The sequence below is a fragment of the Pimephales promelas genome, chromosome 7, assembly GCF_988280905.1.
Source record: "Pimephales promelas chromosome 7, fPimPro1.hap1.1, whole genome shotgun sequence".
Classification (NCBI taxonomy): Eukaryota; Metazoa; Chordata; class Actinopteri; order Cypriniformes; family Leuciscidae; genus Pimephales; species Pimephales promelas.
Window position 1 is genome coordinate 20429199 of NC_142775.1, and position 21056 is coordinate 20450254.

The following is a 21056-nucleotide window of genomic DNA, read 5'->3' on the forward strand; positions in this document are numbered from 1 at the left end:
TGATGACGCTCGTGCCATCGCACGACTCTGTTGGTTTTAGAAGAAATTTTGTGTTCGTCATCAACAAAGAAAGGACGAACAAATGTCTGCAAACTGGAACGAAGCAGAGACCAGGAGCTCCTCACTATCCGCGCTGAAGCTGAGATCATTCACCAACTTTGTGGAACGGTATGCGTGTGTACATGTTTTCGAACCATAAGTTACACGTCTCATCCTGGGATCTTTACGGGTTGTGTGTGAACGCACTCACAGATCCCGGCGAATCACCGGCAGTGTGAATGAACCGAGATCAAACATTCCCGGGACAAATGCCAGGTCACATTATCCGTGTATTTTCCGGAATCTCTGCGTGAAAGGGGCTCAAGTTGATTTTGGAGTTGGGGTAGACTGAACGAGAAAGGGGAGAGATAAGGGCAGACTTTCCTCGCTCTCAAGGCTAGATGCAATAGTTCTACACCTGCGTCTCGGTAACCGTCTCCACACCTCTGTCACCTGGCCTCTGTGTACAATTCCCAAACATAGCATGACTGCTGAATCCAGGAGAAGGTTCTCACTGTAGAACATTAAAAAATCCAGGAGAAGGAGTTGGATCCAGATCCTGACATTTACCTAAACCTACCTATCTCTGCCCCCTGATCCCTAACCCCACCTCTAATCCTACCCATCTCCACCCCTTAGATCTGGATCCAACTCCGCCCCCTGGATCTTGTTTACTGCAATGAGGTGCTACTGGGAATCCAGAGCGGCCACTCTTATCAGTGTGCATTAAATGTTTGAATGCACTTAGTCACAACAAAATCAAATTTGACTATTCTTTTTTTTTTGTATAGTATGTTGCAGTATTTATTATTAGTTATCCATGCACATCATTCAAATTCAAATGCCCTAGGTGTGTTCGGCTTGAAGCAGCGCTGCACAGACGGATCAGTGTATGACATACCGCGAGAGTGTTTCGAAAGCATACAAAGCTGTCTTCTCTCTAATCACTCTCATGGTACTTTGAGGGCAGACACCGATTGGTTTGTGCAGCTCCGCTTCAAGGTGAACACACATGGGTTGCATCCAAAATTGCATACGCTCATGCTATATAGTTAGGTGAAAAAGTATGTGACAAAAGAAGTATGTCTGAGTACTCACAGTATTCACAGTACTCAAAGAGTACCATGATGGTCACTTCCGGTGAGATTCTGACGAGACTTTACTATCCCAAGTTCAGACCGTACTCATTAAGTAATTGTGAGACAAAATATTCATAAAAGTCTGGAATCCTTATTAAGTGAACAGCAAATAAGACAAGATGATAAATAACCCCAATAAAACGATATAGAAGCTCAGCATTTGAAAAGGAAATCTGATTTACAAAATCAGGATATTAGGCCAGTTCAAGTAGTGAGTTTGAACAACACACACACACACATATACACACACAAAAAAGCTATGAAAATCACTCAATACATGTTCAAAAGTCACAGAGGTGTTGTGGGTGTTTGCTATGCCATCTACTGCACATGGATGCAAAGTTATTCTCAGTCTGCTTTTAGTATGTTGCTATGCACTTGCTATATTGGGTTCTGAATAGCTTTTAGCATTTTGCTGTGTGGTTGGTTGCTATAGGCTGTTCTGTTAGTGCATCTCAATTCATGTTTTTACTATTCTTTGCTTTTTAATAGCATAAATAGTGTGAGTAGTGTTCAAGCTGAAAAATACCCTGATAATGCACTTAATTAATAAAAAAAAAAAAAAAAAAAGAGAGAAAAAAACTAAATGTGTAATGATGGAAAATATACAAGTAACAGCCCTAACCCTAACCCAACTGTCACAGCTTTCCTTACTAAGCAGAGGGTGAGGGGGTATCAGGCTCCAATGTTGAATGACAAAATAAGTAACCTTATAAAATTCACAAACTACACGGCCATGGTCTTTAGCATGTTGCTATGCAGTTGCTATTGTGTTCTGGGTGGTTTTTTTTAGCATGTGTCTTGGTTTTTCAGGGTAGTTTTGAGCATGTTGCTATGCAGTTATTTAAAAGTAGAGCCGAAATTCTTTACCTTTCATTGGAGTATCAGTTGAGTAATAGACTGTTAGGGTTAGGTTAAGGTTAGGAGAATAAGGGGTTAGGGTTAGCAAATTAAGTTGACATGTACTTATAGTAAGTAGAATCTGTTGGGGTGCATTAAAATAAAGAGTTAGCAGATATTAGGCAGACCATCTACCAATACTCTTATGAGAATTAGTTGACATGTAGGTGCAACTATTATTTATATAGTAAAAAGAATATCTTAAAGGGGGCCATCGAAAGTGTTACAATAGTTGCTTTTCAAAGTAGTCCCCCCCCCCATCTTCCACTGTTTTTGCTTTTTGCCCCAAATTATTGTCTGCTTCATCACAAACACAAGTCTGCTCCATTCACCTTATATGGCTAGAGGACACTGTTTCCCTGTATTAAGTCTAACCTCCAAACTCTGCTTGACAACTCCAGCCTATCTCTGGCCAAGAATTAAACTGCAGAAACAGGCTTCTTTTAAAGTTAAGGGGAGACACTAAGGAAGGTACTTAATGTAATGACAAGTTTGCTATATTTTATTCATTTGTCTTAAAAAGTGTAAAGCATTGTGGGTTTTTAACATGGTAATGCTTATGGAGAGATTGACAGTTTGGACCCACTTGGTCAAGGTTTAGCAACTGCAGTTAAATGTTGGTTGTTGTATATATATATATATATATATATATATATATATATATATATACTGTATATGTTGTGTGTGTATATATATATATATATATATATATATATATATATTCTATATAAATATTCTATACTATGGCAAGCGAGAGCCATTGGAACAGAGCGAGGCCAGTGGTGTGTTAATGGGCGCCACACACCACACCGGTCTCAAGTCTCAAGGAGGAGCTATGGAAGGATAAAAGGAGGAGTATCGTCAGAGAAGGATGAGAGAGGACCAGGCCTGGGACATTTATGTTAGTGTCTTAGTTTTTGTTTATTTGGCAGTCATCCATGATGGGCTGCTGCTTTACTTTTAATTTGTTGTTTTGTTTATTTGGTAATACTTCAGTTGAGGGTCCAATTATCACTATTAACTAGTTGTTTATTTGCATACATGTTACTAGTATATTAGCATTTCCTCACCCCCATTCATTCAAGGCCTATTAGGCCATTAACCCTGACTTTTTTCAATATTTATAAAATTATCTGGTATATTTTGTTCAATTTGGAAATCTGTTTTTACACAAGGAGGGGAAACATGCCCCAAACAAAGCAGTTTGATGGCTATTTTGCAGCACTCTGTCACCCTTTGACATAAACCCCTTTATTGTTTTATCTCTATGAGTGGGAGGATGGACATGGTATTAAACAAAAAGCACTGATAAGGTTGTGCAGAGGAAGTGTTATGTGCGCCAATCCCCAACTGACTTCCAAGATCCATCAAGGCATTTCCCCTCCACAGGAAACACCCTCACCAGGGAACATGTACGGAATGCTGCCTTTTGTTCAGAGCGGGAGATAAGCGGCGTGACAATACTCCAAGTGTGGTATTTTTGCATCCTCTCGCCATCAAATGGAGGTTTATCGAAACGAAGGGTGGGTAATGTGCTGTCTCCATCTCTCAGCTGGTCCTACATCTGGTCCAATGACTCACTGTCTACTCCCTGCAGGAAAATTGGGCTTAACTTCCCATCTATCTTGTAAGATTACATATCACCACTTTCTGTGCCAAAAATTGTGATTCTTCTGATTAATATGGTTGGAAAAGAACTGACGCTCTTTTGCATAAGCACAGATATATCAGGCCAAACACAATCAGCCCAACTTTCACTAAACAGAGGATCTTTCACAGGTCAGTTTTGTTTTTTTCTGAACAAAATTTAATGAGAAAATCTTTAGTCAAAACTTTTTGGCAATTTTTTTCTCAAATCTATATCTTTGACGTATTACCAGGTTTAAAAATGGATGTCCCAGTTTCACAGACATTGCTTAGATTAAGCCAGGATTAGGGATTAGTTCAATTAAGGAGCTTTTTTAAACCTTAGAAAAAAAAATTAAAACTGATGTGCATCTTGAGACAAAACAATAGCACTGGCATATTTTAAGATATGATTACAGTTGAATCAGCTCAAACATGCATTTTAGTCTGGGACTAGGTTTAAATAAGGGAGGGGTCTAAAAAAGTGATTACGTGTAGCTTTTCACATCAATATTTCTTTTTGATTCCAGGGACTCGAGATTCAGTTCAGCTAAGATTATGTTTTTGCACTGTAAACTTATAGTAATAAATCAAATATTCAGTATCAGATGGTGCTAAACTAGAAATGCACAAAGGCAGATTTTATATTCATAACAGCCATGCTGTATATTAGTAAAAGTGAAATGTGATTAATGTAACTGTAAATAAAAGAGCACTATAATATAAATTATTACATGTAATGTGTGCAAAATGAGGAACAACCTCAAACACTATTTATCTTCTGATTATGACATCACAGCAAGTTGATATGAAAAGCACCATTTAAACTCCAAAGATGCCTTTTTAAATGGAAAAGAACATCACTGTTATTGTTCATATTGTTGAATTATGTAGTTAAAAGTTTAAAATCTGCCTCTTTCACAATTCAATGCATTTATTTAAAGGAGAAATACATGTTTAAAATAATGTGACGTGGTCTGAAATTATTTAAAGTAAATAAAATTATGACCCTAAACTAAGATGGAAATCCTTTTTACTATACATAACACAAATTAAAATTAAAAACATGGATAATGTACATAAAACTATCCATTCGTGCAGGAGGAAATTGAGGGCTGCATTGTCATGCAGCATCTGAAACAACTAATGAATTATTTTTTTACCAGTGTTGCATCATTGTCAGTAAACAGGCAGAATTTCCTTATTCTTCCTCTGAATATGTATTAATAAGAAAGGGGCACAGAACAACCTTTTAATTCAAACAGCACCTCAGAGAGCAATCAATGCAATGTGCAGCCCTTTTGACATCACTAAACCGTAAACATCTTCAGGCTGTCTTCTTGTATTACATGTTGGCAATGGCAACATTATAAAAGCATGAAATTTACATCACAAAATATTGGTGGTATTACAATTTCAAACCATTACTGGCCTTGAGACAAAGGATAAGCACAGCCAGCTCTCCATGACTGGAGTCTCAGACCTGCTGTTTAACAGCCTCAGGTTAAGAGAAGGGCTCAATTTCATATTCAAGCACTGTTTGTAAGAGCCTCTGTATACTGGATGGTGAAGAAATAATGCAAACTGGCTCAAGTATGTCATCAGTTTTAGGTCTTAAATGGATTCTAGCACTTTTGCCATTGTAGATATAATCTGTCTCAAACAGTAATGAATGATGTGCTGGCATAGAGCTTTATATTCTTACAAATGTTCAGCACACACACAGTGATCATAACAAAATGACAAAATCAAATTTTTTTTAAGTTTTAAGAGTCTGAAAAATGTTAAGAATAAAACAGATTCCATTGTATTAATATTAATAAAAAATTATGTAAACTTGCACAGATTTATTGTGATATCCTGCCTTGAATATTTTGTATTTGACTGGTTCCAAGATATATATATATATAAAGAGTTCAGATGCAAAAGCCTCTAAGTGCCATTTGAAATTTTCTTCTAAATTGATCATTTTTATCAAGCTTGTATATTTAAGTTCAGTAATTTCACTTAAATGGCAATGAAGATTACCTATTAATTGTCATTTAAGTGAAATTACTGAACTTAAATATACAAGCTTGATAAAAATGGTCATTTTAGAAGAGAATTTCAAATGGCATTTAGAGGCTTTTGCATCTGAACTCTTCATATATTGCATTCCATATTACTGATTAACCTTTATGTAGTAAAACACAAAAACTAACTTTGCCAGTATTTGATCTTCATGCATCATTCTTCAAATTCTGAAAATGTGTTTATATTGAGCTTAGATGCATAAACATGTACAAACAAAAAATGTGAATTGTGCTACTGGCCCAAGCCAATAGACTCTCCCTCAAGGATTTTGTCCTTTCTTTATTGTATGTTTATACAATTCTTCATGTTTATTATCCACTAGATAATTCACCAAGTTCAAACAATAATAATAATCATTTCCTTGGCAAGGAATAAAAAAAAAAAAAAAAATAGAAACTGAGGTATAAAACATTGGAGTTTTAATGGAGTATGGAGGACTGACAACTCAAAAGGAACAATCACGAGACACTGTCAGTACACACACTTTCAATGATGAACAAAGATCCATTGAAAACAAAAGTAAATCTGAAATGAATGAAGTCCAAGAAAACTCAGAATCTTTGTGTTGAATGTTGTGCTGAAAAGTAACAGCGGCATGTGATAATGGAAAAGTGAGGGTAATGGTTTTGGCACACAATGTAAAGTATGAAAAGTATGATGTATCAAACGCACCATCAGAACATTTGCTTTATGTTTTTCTTTTTCTGTATGAAGACATGATATCACTGAGAAATATTGAAAAGTTGGACAATGTGACTGCGCTCTTTCTCCCCCGTCCTTCACACTGTTAAACTTTGGTGCAGAAGCATTGCTGGCATGTACCTTCTCTGAACAGGCGATTTATTTGCAGCCCTTGGATAAACATGTGCATGTTTCCACTCTCTCTAAAGAGATGCACGTCTTTTTAATCCACAATGTAACAGAAATGTATTTTTTTTAAAAGAGATCCAAGAAAACTATCTAAAAACAATCAAAAACCACTATCTAGAATAAAGATTAGACATATTTTACGCACCACTGGTAACCACCACCAGCCCAGCAGTAACACTTCTTAATATGCCACTTTTGACATATATTCACACAAGCATAAAGTAGCAGAAAGAAGCTCTTGATTAAGTTTGCGAACACTGCGCTTTACCGAAGAGTTTTACCATCTTACTACAACTGTGATTCATTCATTGAACCATCAAAACAATTTGAAGACAGACAAACAAGAATGAGTGTTCAAGTAGATAACCCTATATAACTGTTCTGCTCATTGTTTCATCCTCAACTCTAGTCCTCGGGACCAACTGCTCTGCACATTTTGTATGTCTCCCTTATTTAACACACCTGATTCAGATCCTCAGCTCGTTAGGATAGACTCAATGAACTGAACTGAGTGTGTCAGATAAGAGAGACATACAAAATGTGCAGAGCAGTGGGTCCCGAATACTGGAATTGAGAACCACTGCTGTATATATAGTCTTATTTAGCTACCAACAGGCAGTTTAACACAATGCATCATCTTTAGGCCCAGATGAACTAACATCAAGTAAAACCTGTAATATATAAAAAAAAAATGTATGACAAAATCAATAGTAAAATCCTCACAGGATTTTTGGATTTATTATCCACAGTGTTTGAATGATTACATGCACATATATTTATGGCATAGGATCCAGCACAATGTTTTTCAGGCATACTTCCTCATTGCGTGTAAAGACAAGAAACTCTTCATGTCTTCAGACAGTGATTCGCTTGATGCCCATGAGCTCAAGCTAGGAAGTCTGGACAGCAGGACTGTTTGTAAGTTGCAGAGGAAACCCAGCAGCAGATGGTTTCACTTCCTGCTTGCACTTTAGGTGAAGCACTTTAAGCAAAAGGTCGACATGGTAAATATTTGGTTTCCTCCAAACTCCAGGTTTGGAGTGCCAGGTCAAAAAAATCTTCACAGTGAGCACAAAGCCACGATGCAACACGGCATATACGTGGACTAGTCGTGCTGCTCTTTGGAAAGGAAAACACTTCCGTGTTGTTTTCAAGTTTAAGTGCAGCCGCAGAGTGTCAAACGCTTCCCATTTCTCAAATGTAAAAATTGAATTAGGCCATCAGAGGTGAAGCATGATGGGAACATAGAGGAAGAAGCTGACTAACACTACTGATGTACCGATATGATGCATCAGTCGGACTCAGTAGGACGGCCATTCAAGGCTTTTTACAGGCAGCTTTGGCTTTCCCATTATTGCTGGACTTGAGTTGCGTCATCTCCACCTCGGCTATGGCTTCTGATGGCAAACTGCTACGCATGCGCTCAATGGTCTTCTGGTAGGAAGCTTTCTCCTGTTCCAGAGAGCGGATCAGGTGCTTCATCTTGCTCTCTCGTGACAGGAAACTCTCCACGCTGCTCTCCAATGTCTGAATTTTCAAACGAGCCGCCTGTTAATAAGAAAAGCAAACATGAGCACTGGGCGATGAATGAAGCTTGTGAAGAAACTATGCACAATTTTTGTCATGTGACCATATACACTATTGTTCATAAGTCTTTGTGTGTTTTTGAAAGAAGTCTGTTAAGCTCACCAAGGCAGCAGTTATTTGATGAAAAATACAGTAAAACTGTAATATTTGGACATATCATTACAATTTAAAATAATTGTTTTCTATTTTAATATTTTTTAAAATGTAATTTATTCCTGTGGTGGAAAAGATGACTTTTCAGCATCCATTGTCTTTGGAGTCACAAGGTCCTTAATATGCGAATTCAGTGCTTAAGAAATATTTCTTAGAATCAAAAAAAGTAAAAAAAAAAAAACTAAAAAAAAAACTGCATTTATTTAAATGTTATTTAAATGTAAATGTTTATTTAAATCCATTTAATTGGATTTTTGTGGAACAACAGCTACATTTTAACCGTTGGCGATAGAACAGACGATATGAGATGTAAATAGCGACCGTGTTATAGAGGATGATTAGATATTTCTTTTAATTTCATTAACTTCGCTCAAACAGTGCAGTTGGCCAACTATAGAGAAACTGGCAGCCAGGCAACAGACAAGTGATCAATCCTGACGTCACTACATGCAGTCAACCTGGGGTGCTTTTCCCGAAAGCATCGTTAGCCAACTATGGTCGCAAGTTGGTCGGAATTTCCATTGAACTCTATTGGTAACGGTGGAACTTGCGACCATAGTTGGCTAACAATGCTTTCAGGAAACGCACCCCAGCACGGTTCTACCAGCTGGCTAACCGTGGTGAATTTCAGGGTGTGAACGGTTTGTAATCCTACCGTGACAAACCAAGCTCAAGTGGAAATATAACTGGTACCGTTCCTTACCGTTCTGCCTGACAGTAGAAAAGCAGCTAATGTAAAAGTCTTTACTGTTACTTTTGATGGATTTAATGCATCCTTGCTGAATAAAATTACAGAATGCTACTTTCAGATTTAACATTTAAAAGTAGATTTTCCACATCTAAAATACTAACATACATATACATATATATGCACATACATACATACACATCTATAAATAGATAGATAGATAGATAGATAGATAGATAGATAGATAGATAGATAGATAGATAGATAGATAGATAGATAGATGTGTATGTTTGTATATCCACTTAACTGTCACCGTCCCACAGGTGGGACGTTTGCCACTATATTTTTAAAACAATAATATCTTAGTAAATACCTTAAATAATATTGACAAACTATATATCATTTGAAAGCTTACAATCTCTAGTTTCCATATTTGGTGACTGATTTTCAAAATATATTACAGAGAAGCCATAATTTATCAATATAAAACAAGAATATTTTCATACTCATAAGGCGTGTTCAGACCTTTATTTTAAAATAGCAGTAAACATGAAAAATCATGAAAAAATGGTGGATACCTCAGTTTGTTTTCATGCCAAAAGTTCAAAAGATAGAATCCATTCAATTATTTTGGAAAAAAAAGGTATGAAAAGTTTAAAATATCAAGAAAAAAATAATAAATTCACCATTTGTGACGTGTCAGCTAGCTATGACTTACATGCGTGTTCTTTGTATGTGTTTCTTAGAGGTTCAATTCATATCAAAATCTGCCAAACTTCCCATGCTACTTCTGAATAGGATCTCTACTTCAGAAATTGTATGAAAATTGTGAAAATAATGGTTCATATCACTCAAAACACGAATGGAAATGCAGGCGCCCTTATATGGGCAGTAATGGAGTCTGGTTGTGCCCTAGTGAAAATGTTTGGTACTGCGCTCAAACAAAATCTTACTGAAAGCTCATTTTTTGAGATATCAACCTAGAATTTGAAACACAACTTGTTCAGATTTTTGGCTTTGATATTTCTGCCATTTTAGAGTAGCCCAGGTTTTGAAAATATATATTTTATGTAAAATATGAATAATTAATATTTTTACATTGTACATTTCCATAAACTCAAACTTCTATAACTTTTTTTCTGTTTCACTTTCTTAATTTATTTCACTTCTACAAAAATCTGCCAAATGTCTTCTTTAAAACAAGACCAATCATATGTCTATATTTCAAAGCATTCTTGAATTACAACCATTTAAGTTCGAAATGTGCATTTTCATGTCTATTCAAAAAAGGGGGGGTGACAGTTAACAGGATATGTAAGTATATTATGGAAGTAATTCTAATAGTATTATTGAGTCATCTATATCCTATTACATTAGTTTGGAAAATTAGGACACTTTCCTCTATAACATGTTTCTAGGAACAGCTTGGTTTTAGCAACAGGTTGTTTTTAAGAACAAATTGGAGAGGAGCATGCTGTGACATTGCATGTTTAGACTAATGGATTTTCAAGGATAATTCACTCCCCACATTCATAAACACCAGTGGATGACCGATCAACAAGCTATTATCAGCTGAATTCCTATTACTTTTAATTTAAATGTGAAAATCAAAATACCATTTTAATAGTCTTTGGTAGTAAACGAAGAGGCGTATCTGTAAAGATATCCAGTTTCAGGCTGTTTGTCTTTTGTACTGTACTGCCACACACTGGCAATAAAGACACACACACACAAAAAAAAAAACACTCTACTTCTGCTATAATGCGATATAATAGCTACATACCTGCAGTTTCTCTAGCAAGTCCATGTTCTGTTTCTTGAGCTGGGCATTGGATTTCTCCAGTTTATCCAGCCTATCAGACTCCTCTGATGGAGGAGGAGCGTCTGACAGCTCATCCTGCAGGACGTGGTACTCCACTTCATATGCGTGCAGCTGCTTGGAGATGTCCATTTCAGTCGCCTGAAAAACACATTTCATACTGACAGTTATTGTCAAAGAATATGCCACAGGTTCTTTCAAATTATTTACACACATACTGTAACATATACATATATACAAAAATAGAATACAAATTTAGTATGTACCAAAAATGGTTTTCAAACAGCATGCTATACTGTTGTCACATGATCACTTTGATCATGCCATATGGTCACTTTACGGTATAGTATCCAATTGCAGTTAAAAAAAAAAAGATATTGATCAAAATTTGATCATATTTTTGTAAATAAATAAATAAAAAATTCCTTGGCAAATAAATGATATGAAGTCGAAGTACTTAAAATACAATTTGAATTTTAATACATAGAGAACGAAACAAAATGAATAAAATGTAAACTAAAATAAAAATAAAGTGTAACTCAACCATAACCCGTTAATAAATACCATAATCCTATATAAATAATACTAAAATAAAATAGCACTGATATTACTTAAATACTCATTTGGAGACTGTATGGAATATTTTAATTGAAAAAAAAAAATGAATAATAAAATCAAAAAATCAAACTGTGGTCGATTTAAAACAATTGAGAAAAGAAAAAAAAGAGATTAAAAATGGTGAAACGCTTAAAAGAATTGCTGACAGGATCCAAACCTTACACTTTCCCTTAAACATTACATTCAGAATTATTTTATATTAAATTCTAAAAATCTATTATCTGATTATGTGCCAGCTCTGAGAAAAAAACAAAAAAACAACAAAGTGTAAAACATTTTTTAGTTGTTGATGAAATTAAGACCCTGTATATGCAGAAAGAAAGTTTATTCCATTTTAAATGTACCTTGTTGATCGTCTCTTCCATTTGGCTGTGAGTGAGGTTGGGGATGGTGGATTTAAGGTAGTCCACAATACTTTCAAAGCAGTCACACTCCAGTATCTCCCCCTCGTGGTTGCTCAGCAAACACAAGGCCACCTTAAAGATCACCTCTGTGCCTTGGACAAACAGGAGGTCTGCCACAGAACACACATAAACGCACAAGAGTCAAAGGCTAAGCACAGGCTACAATACTTGACTTATGCGTGAAATGCATGAATTTGAACACACAAGATCATTTCATGTTCCCCCTAAGCCCATCACATACCCTACATTCATGCAGGTCTGAATAAGGTAGTTACGTAGGAAGTGAAATATACCAAATATGCGGGCAACAAAGCCGAGCGGGAACTGAGAGGCGAAGAGAGTGAGGAACCACGGTGCGGCGTACAGGCTGGGGCAGATCTCGTGCTCCTCCAGGTGAGTGTACAGGTTACGGTGATAGTCATGCAGCAGACGGGACAACTGGTACATCTGGATCTACAGAGAGAGAAAGAAGAAAAAGTCCTCACACTTACAGGTGTGACCTTTAAACAGGCTCTAACGCAAATAGCTGAGACAGCCCTCTCACAGGATTAAACATTGGTACATCTGATGATGAATAATCACTAACAGCTGAGGAGGAAATAGTGTGCAAGAGGTGGAGACGGCTGTTTGCATACCTCTTGAGCAAATGTGCATTAAGTCATGTGTATTAAAAATACTGATCATTGTAACATTATTAGGATTTGTAATTTACAAATCACTAAAAGAAAAGCACTAGATTAAAAATATAAATTTAAGGTGTGCTAGGTCACTTTCAATTTATGTTTCACTGGTCAATACATCAATGGCTTTGAATGTTATACTGACACCTGGTGGTGCGGAGGTAGCATTGTGCAAAAATGTTTCAAGGCTGATGACACTTCAAACATGTTTTTTTATACATATATATAAATAAAAGTAGTGTCTAAATAAGTGTCTAATAAAACATTGCTTTTGATGCTATAGGAAAAAATGTACATAACATTCAGTTCCACAAATTAGGACACATTGTTCTATACTCGTTCCTTTATCTGACACAAAAACCAGTTCTGCTACATTTAACAATAGGCATAATAAGAAAAGCAAACATGCCAGTTCGTGACATGACCCAGTGAAATCTGACACGCTCTCACACACGGCGCACCTGCAGGGAGATCATGTCAGGACGGTACTGCCGACGAATGCCCAGATCGTACATGAGGAACTTGAGGGTGTCGAAAGCCTGTTCCTCGCTCATATGCAACAGTAGCAAACCGGCCACAAAACTGATGCCCTGGCAGTAGCCCACCTCCGTGTCCAGCAGGGAGTAGGCCTTCAGGAGATTGTACAGAGACAGCTGTCCAGCTCCCAGCTGAGCACTGAAATACTGGTGCGTTGGGAATGTCCGGCCTGGAAAGGTGAACATCACTTCAGTAATGTGCTGGGTCAAAAAATATAACACTATTCTGATGTCCATGTGAATTTGCTGCAACAACATGAAAATATAGTTGTAAAATCTGATTTGAGATTCATTAATTTCTGATAGTGTTTTATGATATTTTCTGTCGCATTTTATAGGCGATTTGACAATTAATACACAAATAATATACAACTTTGAAATGCATTCCATGTATGTAGTTTATCAGTATGCGTATTGCCCTATATAAACAAACTCTACGACGTGCTTGGTTAGATACAGACCGAGGTCGACAAGGATGGCGTGCTGCTGTGCTGTGAGCTGCTTGAGGAGATCCTGATAAGGCGTTTCAGGAGACTGCTGCCGCTGCGGCAGACGGTGACGCAGACGATACTGCTGGAAGAGGAGGAGCCACACCTCACCTCGCCGACTTTTGGGGACACCTAAAGAACACACACATACAAACTAACTGAGGAAAATCTGATCTGAGCATTGTTTAGAAGAGCAAAACAATTTCATGTTTATTTTAATCTAAAAAGTACAATTATATATATATATATATATACACACATACTGTACATACTGTATATATGTGGTGATTAGTCCAATATAAATTAAAATATTATTTGAAAATTAAATAATTGTGCTCATCCAGGCTGTATTTTGAATCACTTTACCACAAATGCAGAGCCCACAAGATAATTTATGATATCTCCCACCCTGCACACTACGCCTTCCAGTTACTGACCTCTGGGAGCCGTTACAGGACAATCACCTCCAGAACAACTCGCTTCAAAAACAGTTTCATTCCAAAACCAATAAACATTCTGAACGCTGAGGACTGTGGATTAAGCATGACCCCCTTATGTATTATGTATTCATGTGTTTGACACATACATGCATACATACATACACGTGTGTGTGTGTTACTTTATATGTTAATGCTTATTAAGTAGTCATTAATGGTCATTAAGTTAAATCAATCACTTAATCATCATTTATTTTATCAAAAATACAGTAAAAAATACTAAAACAAATATTAATACAATTTCAAATAACCTTTTTTTATTTGAATCCATTTTAAAATGTTATTTATTCCTGTGATGGCAAAGCTGAATTTTTAGCATCATTACTCCAGTCTTCAGTGTCACGTGGTCCTTCAAAAATAATTAATATGCTGATTTGGTGCTAATAAAAAAAAAAAACCTTTTATGTAACAACAAAAAATGATGTAGGGTAGCATGCGACAAAAGGAAACAGTTGTTACCCTGGCAGACGGCACTGTTGATCTCTTCTTTGTCCCACTGTACTTTAGTGCGGCAGGGGCTGCTCAACTTTTTGTCCCACAGGGCCAGCAAATCTTTGGAGCACGGACACACTTCCGGGTAGTCCAGCTTCATTTTACGAATGTGCAATTCATCACGGCTGGCTGCAGGGTGAGAAAACTGTTTAGCATTCATTTATTCAGACTTAACATCAAAACAACAGGTAATTAATATATTGCTTTTACATTACCGGTTCTCAATTTGTGGGTTGTGACCCAAAAATGTGGACAGAAACAGGAAATATGCTAAATGCAATTTATCAACATTAAAATCAATTCCTATTTTTAAAATAACATTCTATCAGTATATGATTTACAAAATCTCATTCATCATATTTTAAGAGCGGATTACAATAATATACCGTATGTTCTTAAAACAATTCATATTGAAAAATGGCATTAAATAACATTTATTAGTAATTTGAGCTGGTTTTCCACTTGATATTCAATGTAAAATATGGGTCCACAAGCAAAACCAGTTGAGAGCCATTCATCAGAGTCATGCATACAATAATATAATAAGTTTGAGTTTGTAAAAATAAAAGTGCCTTTACAGAAGTGCATGTGCAATGGAAGCCTCACAGGCAAGCGGACATCACTGTCAATAAAATGTAGGATGCTGCTGATAGATTGATGAATAATAAGCACTCTCCATTTCCATAGCAACTTTAGACAAGGTTCAAAGCATACCAAGTCATGGCATGGCCTTTTACAGTAACCTTAAGGCATCACAACACACTTGTACTATCCAATATAAACGCATATATGAACAGATGAATAAGAGAACGATGCTCTGTTGGACTCCAGAGTAACTCTGCAACTATTGCACTCAACAGGAGAAAATTATGTCCTAAAAAAACCCACTTGTTATTGTTTATGGGCACTGGAGAACCTGTAGCTGCCTCATGCTGGTTTATATATAGAAGCCAACAATAATATCATGCCAATAACTGCCAGAAGTTTAGCATGTTCAGGCAAGATGTCAATGCCATGGCTGTATTTTCTTACCTTCTACAATGACATGTTCATTCAGTTCGGCCCATCCAAAAGCACACAAAAACAGACAGAAAACATCAAAAGTAAAAGGCAAGAGGAAGCGACTTGAGTCTCATGCGTGATGCAGTTTGGCCAACAGGGGGCAATGTTTCACATACATTTTGCCTTGCTCTTCCAAAGCAAAGTTGAAAATACATAATATTAACCTTTCATAATGTGTTAAAGAGGTTGAGATACTGACATTATTAAACCCTTTCTGAAAGACTAGAGCTACATATGTAGCCCAGAGGTCACAGAACTGAAAGTGCACGCTTACAGAACGTGAACGTCATCCAGACATTCCCATCTATAATTAACTTTGCTCCAGAATGTAAAATAGAGGCAGTGACACTTGCCCCTCTTAAAATAAGGCCATGGCAAAAACAACAGCCTAATTAGAGTGGCGGGAGGAAACACCACAATGTACCATGAACACTGGACTACTTTACATCTGTATGCATTTGGCAGACACTTTCATTCAAAGTGACTCACAATGCAACTGACTTGTTCATACATTAGGTTTATATTATCAGTGCATGCATTCCCTGGGAATCAAACCTATGACTTTAGCCTTGTCAGTGCTCTACTGTTTGAGCAACTGGAAATATTTTAGTTTACCTAAAAAATACATTTCGGACATTATTTACCAACACTTATTATATTATATTATATTATATTATATTATATTATATTATATTATATTATATTATATTATATTATATTATATTATATTATTTAGATGGATCCATCAGATATTAAGATATTAAAAAGGAACTAAAAAATGTCATACAATAGGTTTTTCATGCATGCACATTTTCAAACTTGGTTTCAGAAAAATTTGAATATAGCACACAAGTTTATGTATGGTTCACGTTTATGGGGATTTCAAGGTGATTTATTCATTTATTTTTATTTTTTTTAAGCCCCTGGTGACCCCTCCATTCATTTTTGGGGGAAAAAAAGCTGTATAAACAATATTTTTCCTTTTGTGTTCAATGAAAGGAAAACTCAAACGGTTTGGAATGAGAAAATTATGACATGACTGTCTTTTCTGGTTGAACGAACGGACACCAAGTTAAGTGGATCTGCCAGTTATGTTATGAGGGAATCCAAGTGAGAGAAAAGTTCAATTGAAAGGGAGAGAGAGAGAAAGAGGGGGAGAAAGATACAAGTAGAAACACTAACCTTCCAGACGCTGGTTCTCTTTCTCCATGCGGATGAGCAAAATCTGTTGGTGGATAGCTTTCTTCCACAGGGCCCTGTAGTCAGCTGGGCAACGCCGGCACTTCTCTCCACCAAAGCCCTGCTCTGGGGACAGAGGGCTGGCCTGAGAGTCTTGATCCTGGTTCAAAGCCCGAGGAGAAAGTGGCAGCAGCTCCCGGCCATCCATGTGGTCTGGAAAACAGCAGATGCTGAACAAAATGTCTAAGATCCATGCTCAAATGGCATGAAAAGATTCATAGTGTGATAAAGTTATTTAAGGAATGGAGTACTGTGTATTCCCCTGACCAAAAAAAAAAAAAACTTTTAGGGTGTTTATTTTTCTTGAATCTCAGTAAAAGGGAGAGTAATCTTGAAGTTCAAAATCATGCACGACAATGATATACTGCAGTGTTGACTATAAATAGACTTGGGAGAACAGGGTGTAATGTTGAACCTGTCTGCTTGTCTGTGCATACGCTCAAGCATGTGTACCTACCCACGTTTTGCATAGAGGCGGAGGGTTTGTTCATGGGTGACGCTACCCTCAGGAAAATCTTCTGGCGCCAAGAAACTCTGCGTGGAGGCACCAAGGTCAAAGAATCGGTGCTACAGCCTGACAGAGACCTCTTCCTGCCCTCCCCATTACCACTGCAGTCAAACAAAACATGCTTATTAAAATGAGACAGATCTTCTTTTTTTTTACCATGTGCTCTCAATGCAGGTGGTCAAACCAGTTATAAGCTAAAAACAACATACATTTATGTAACAAGTTCATTTAGCAAAAGCTCATAAGCAATAAGAAGCACAGCGTTTAGAGGTTCATAACAGATGTTAATCGGTTTCATGCATAAGCTACATAAAACACAGATTACCTGTTTTGAGGAATGAGAAGAACTATTAGGAAGTGAACAGAATGAAGAATAACTGAATAATGCATTGCACACAAAAACCTTGTGCAACACATGACTCAACTTATGTACAAAAACAAAAGGGTAACACTTTACTTGAAGGGGTGTGCATAAGACTAACATGACGCCTTCATAATCATTGCATGATGCATGTTATGAATACGAAGGAAGTTTTATGCATGTTTAAGTGTCATTTGCTCAATTCTAACATTTTTAATGCAAATATTACATTGTTTGAGATGTCATTGTTATGACACCTTGACATAAACCAATACATCATAACCTGTCAGTGTCTTTTGTCATGACAACTTGACATTACTAAGACAACACAACCTGTCATAAACATGACATAGCAGATCAATTATCAAACTTAAGAAACCACTTAGCTTTATTGGTTAACATTACATTAAACTGTTAGGTGGTTGGCTTTGACATCGACTCTCATGAAGCCATTATAACTTTTTAAATGACAAATTCAATTTGTACCACTGTAGTTGAGGTCAAGAAAAATATTCATGACACAGTTATGTCCAAACCAACCACATGACAGTTTAACTTAATTTTATGTCAAGTTGTCATGACAAACACACCGACAGGTTATGATATATTGGTTTGTCAAGATGCCATAACAAAGACATCTTAAACAATGTCATATTTGCATTCAAAATGTCATTATTGAGCGAAAGACACTTAATGACAGCATAAACATGCATAAACCCTATTTCATATTCATGACGTATGACATGTCAAGGTTATGAAGGTGTCATGCCAGTCTTATCCACACCCCTTCAAGTAAATTGTTACCAACAAAAGAAAACAATCTTACAATATTAAAATTTCACTGTAATCAAATAATTGCAGCTTTGGTGAGCATAAAAGACGTGATACTCCTTATTATTATTAATGTTGAAAATGGTTGTATTATAGGATTATATTATGAATAGAAAGTACTAAAATATATTTATATACACACTGCACATCTGATCTCACCTTCCAGAAGAGATCAAACCTCCATTACTAACTCTAAAATGACGTTTTGAAATTAGCAACGGAGGCATGGGATTAGATGCGTAAGAAATTAGAGTGTTTTAATGACAACAACTTGACAAATGTCTTGAAAGGCATCATCAGAACAATGTTTTGAGGTGTGGTAACTGTAGTATAAGCGGAATAATTGACTTCAGGCAATTGAATTATTCGAAAAATAATGCACACCCCCCACTTCGCGTCATGACCCCATTACCACCTTGGATGTGCATTATTTTTCTAATAATTCAACAGCCTGAAGTCAATAATTCCTTACATATATACTGAAGTTTAATACTAAGAATTAGGGTTTATACAAATTCTATAATTCCATTAGATAAGACATCTTTCAAGCCATTCCAAATCTAAGAAGTTTTATAGATTAATTTGTTCATTATCAAATTAATCAAATCTGTTTTATCCCCAGGTCTCGATCTATTTTCCCTGTACCTGCCTCTTTGCTAAGTTACCACAACACACACAAGCAACAGCAAGGACAATTCAATTAATGAAAGCGTGAAATGGGCTTGAATGTTATGCATTAACCCTGGACCAACCCTGACCGCAGCTCAACAGACAGGTGTGCTGCACATCCAATTACAAAAGACAGCTGGTGACAATCAACATACAAAGAGGAGGACCCTTTCTACAATTTGTAAAAAAATAGAGCAGGGCTAAGGAAGTGACATTTTAAAAATCTCCTCCTTTCAGAGCACTCAAAACATTGGACCATTAGAGCCCGCTATTTTTTTTTTTTTTAATGAAGGCCGAATACACATCAAGGAACATCATTATCAGTTATCCCAAGTTAACTGTTGTTCAGATGAAGGAGAGCTCAGTTAAAATATTATTGTCCTGCATAGAAACCCTTGGGAGAGGGTCTATATTCCACGCATGTACTATTCTAATACACTATAGCCCTTGACAACTGCTGCTTTAAATTCTATTTAACAGCATTATAACAGGAACTTTGTTGAAGGGATCGTTCTCCAGAATAATTTATTAACTCTCATTCCAAACCTATGACTTTCTTTCTTCTGTGGAATATAAAATAAGATATTTTGAGAAATGTAACAATGTTTGTTTGTTTTTTGTCCATACAATGGAAGTCATATACAGTAGGTAAACAATACTGTTTGGTTACCAACATTCTTTAAAATATCTTCTTTTGTGTTCTGCAGAACTCAGTCATACAGGTTTAGAATTACATGAAAATTAATAAACAAAGGCTTTCACACTGGGTAGTTATAGGAACTCAGTTATGGGAACTAGCCACCAGGGCGGTCCACTGAGAACTATACTTTCACTGAGGGCCATTTTACTGACACAGACAGTCACTTACATCCTTTCGCTCTGGCTGTTCATCATAAAACTGGTTTAAGATGGTCTCCCAGCCTGGATAAGCTGGTCTAGCTGGTTGACAAGCTGCTCTTTAAACCCAAAACCACTCTAAAAATCAGGTTGGTATTCAGGGCTTAGCACTGAAATGGTTCTCTTCCTATTTGAAGGATAGGACCTTTTCATTGGGGATTATCTTTCTTCTGTTGCCCCTCGTCTGTGGGGTTCCACAGGGCTCGATACTGCGACCAATTTTATTTTCCCTTTATTTGCTCCCTCTAGGCTCGATTTTTGTGAAATTTGGGATTCTGTATCATCTGTATGCGAATGATTCTCAAATGTATTTACCACTGAAACATGGGCATACATGTGCCATTCAGTCTATGCATGTTTGGGCGAAGTTAAGTGTTGGCTTAGGAATAACTTTGTCCAATTAAATGAGGATAAGACCAAGATGATTTTATTTGGAAATAAGGGGTGTGTGGATGATGACTGCCAGGGGTTGTTTCCTGGGAAAAAAAAAAAAAAAACAACAACTGTCTAACGCAAAGAACCTTGGTGTCATTTTTGACTCTGGGCTTAAATTTGACCAGCAAACCAATGCTGTTGTTAAGAATAGTTTTTTCCAACTTAGATCAATTTCTAAATTGAAATCTATCCTTTCTTTTGACGATAATGGAGAAGGTTGTTCATGCCTTTGTGTCATCCCATTTGGATTATTGTAATGTATTGTTTCTGGGTGTGAGTCAGGCTTCTCTCTTCCGTTAGCAGCTCGTTCAGAACTCAGCTGCCAGACTTTTAACGGGTACTAAGATCCCGCAATCCCATTTAAAATGTAAAGGTGATCGGGCTTTCTCTGTTGCAGCTCCTAGGATCTGGAATGACCTTCCCCTGTCTGTAAAAGCTTGTCCTT

General features: G+C 36.6%; 1 protein-coding gene across 5 annotated transcripts in view; it reads right to left on the reverse strand.

The window, feature by feature from the left end:
* Nucleotides 1–6179: 6179 nt before the first annotated feature.
* The window catches only part of tbc1d4 (TBC1 domain family, member 4), a 34522-nt gene continuing 19645 nt past the window's right edge, over nt 6180–21056 (reverse strand). For all 5 annotated transcript variants that reach the window (XM_039655493.2, XM_039655492.2, XM_089133199.1 and 2 more), the window contains 9 exons: nt 17368–17519; nt 16854–17063; nt 14577–14738; nt 13594–13752; nt 13058–13302; nt 12210–12369; nt 11857–12026; nt 10859–11035; nt 6180–8195 (listed from right to left, as the gene is read on the reverse strand). In XM_039655493.2, the coding sequence (XP_039511427.2) occupies nt 7965–8195; nt 10859–11035; nt 11857–12026; nt 12210–12369; nt 13058–13302; nt 13594–13752; nt 14577–14738; nt 16854–17063; nt 17368–17519 (1666 nt within the window). In that variant the 3' untranslated portion in view covers nt 6180–7964. The remainder of the gene's footprint in view (nt 8196–10858; nt 11036–11856; nt 12027–12209; nt 12370–13057; nt 13303–13593; nt 13753–14576; nt 14739–16853; nt 17064–17367; nt 17520–21056) is intronic.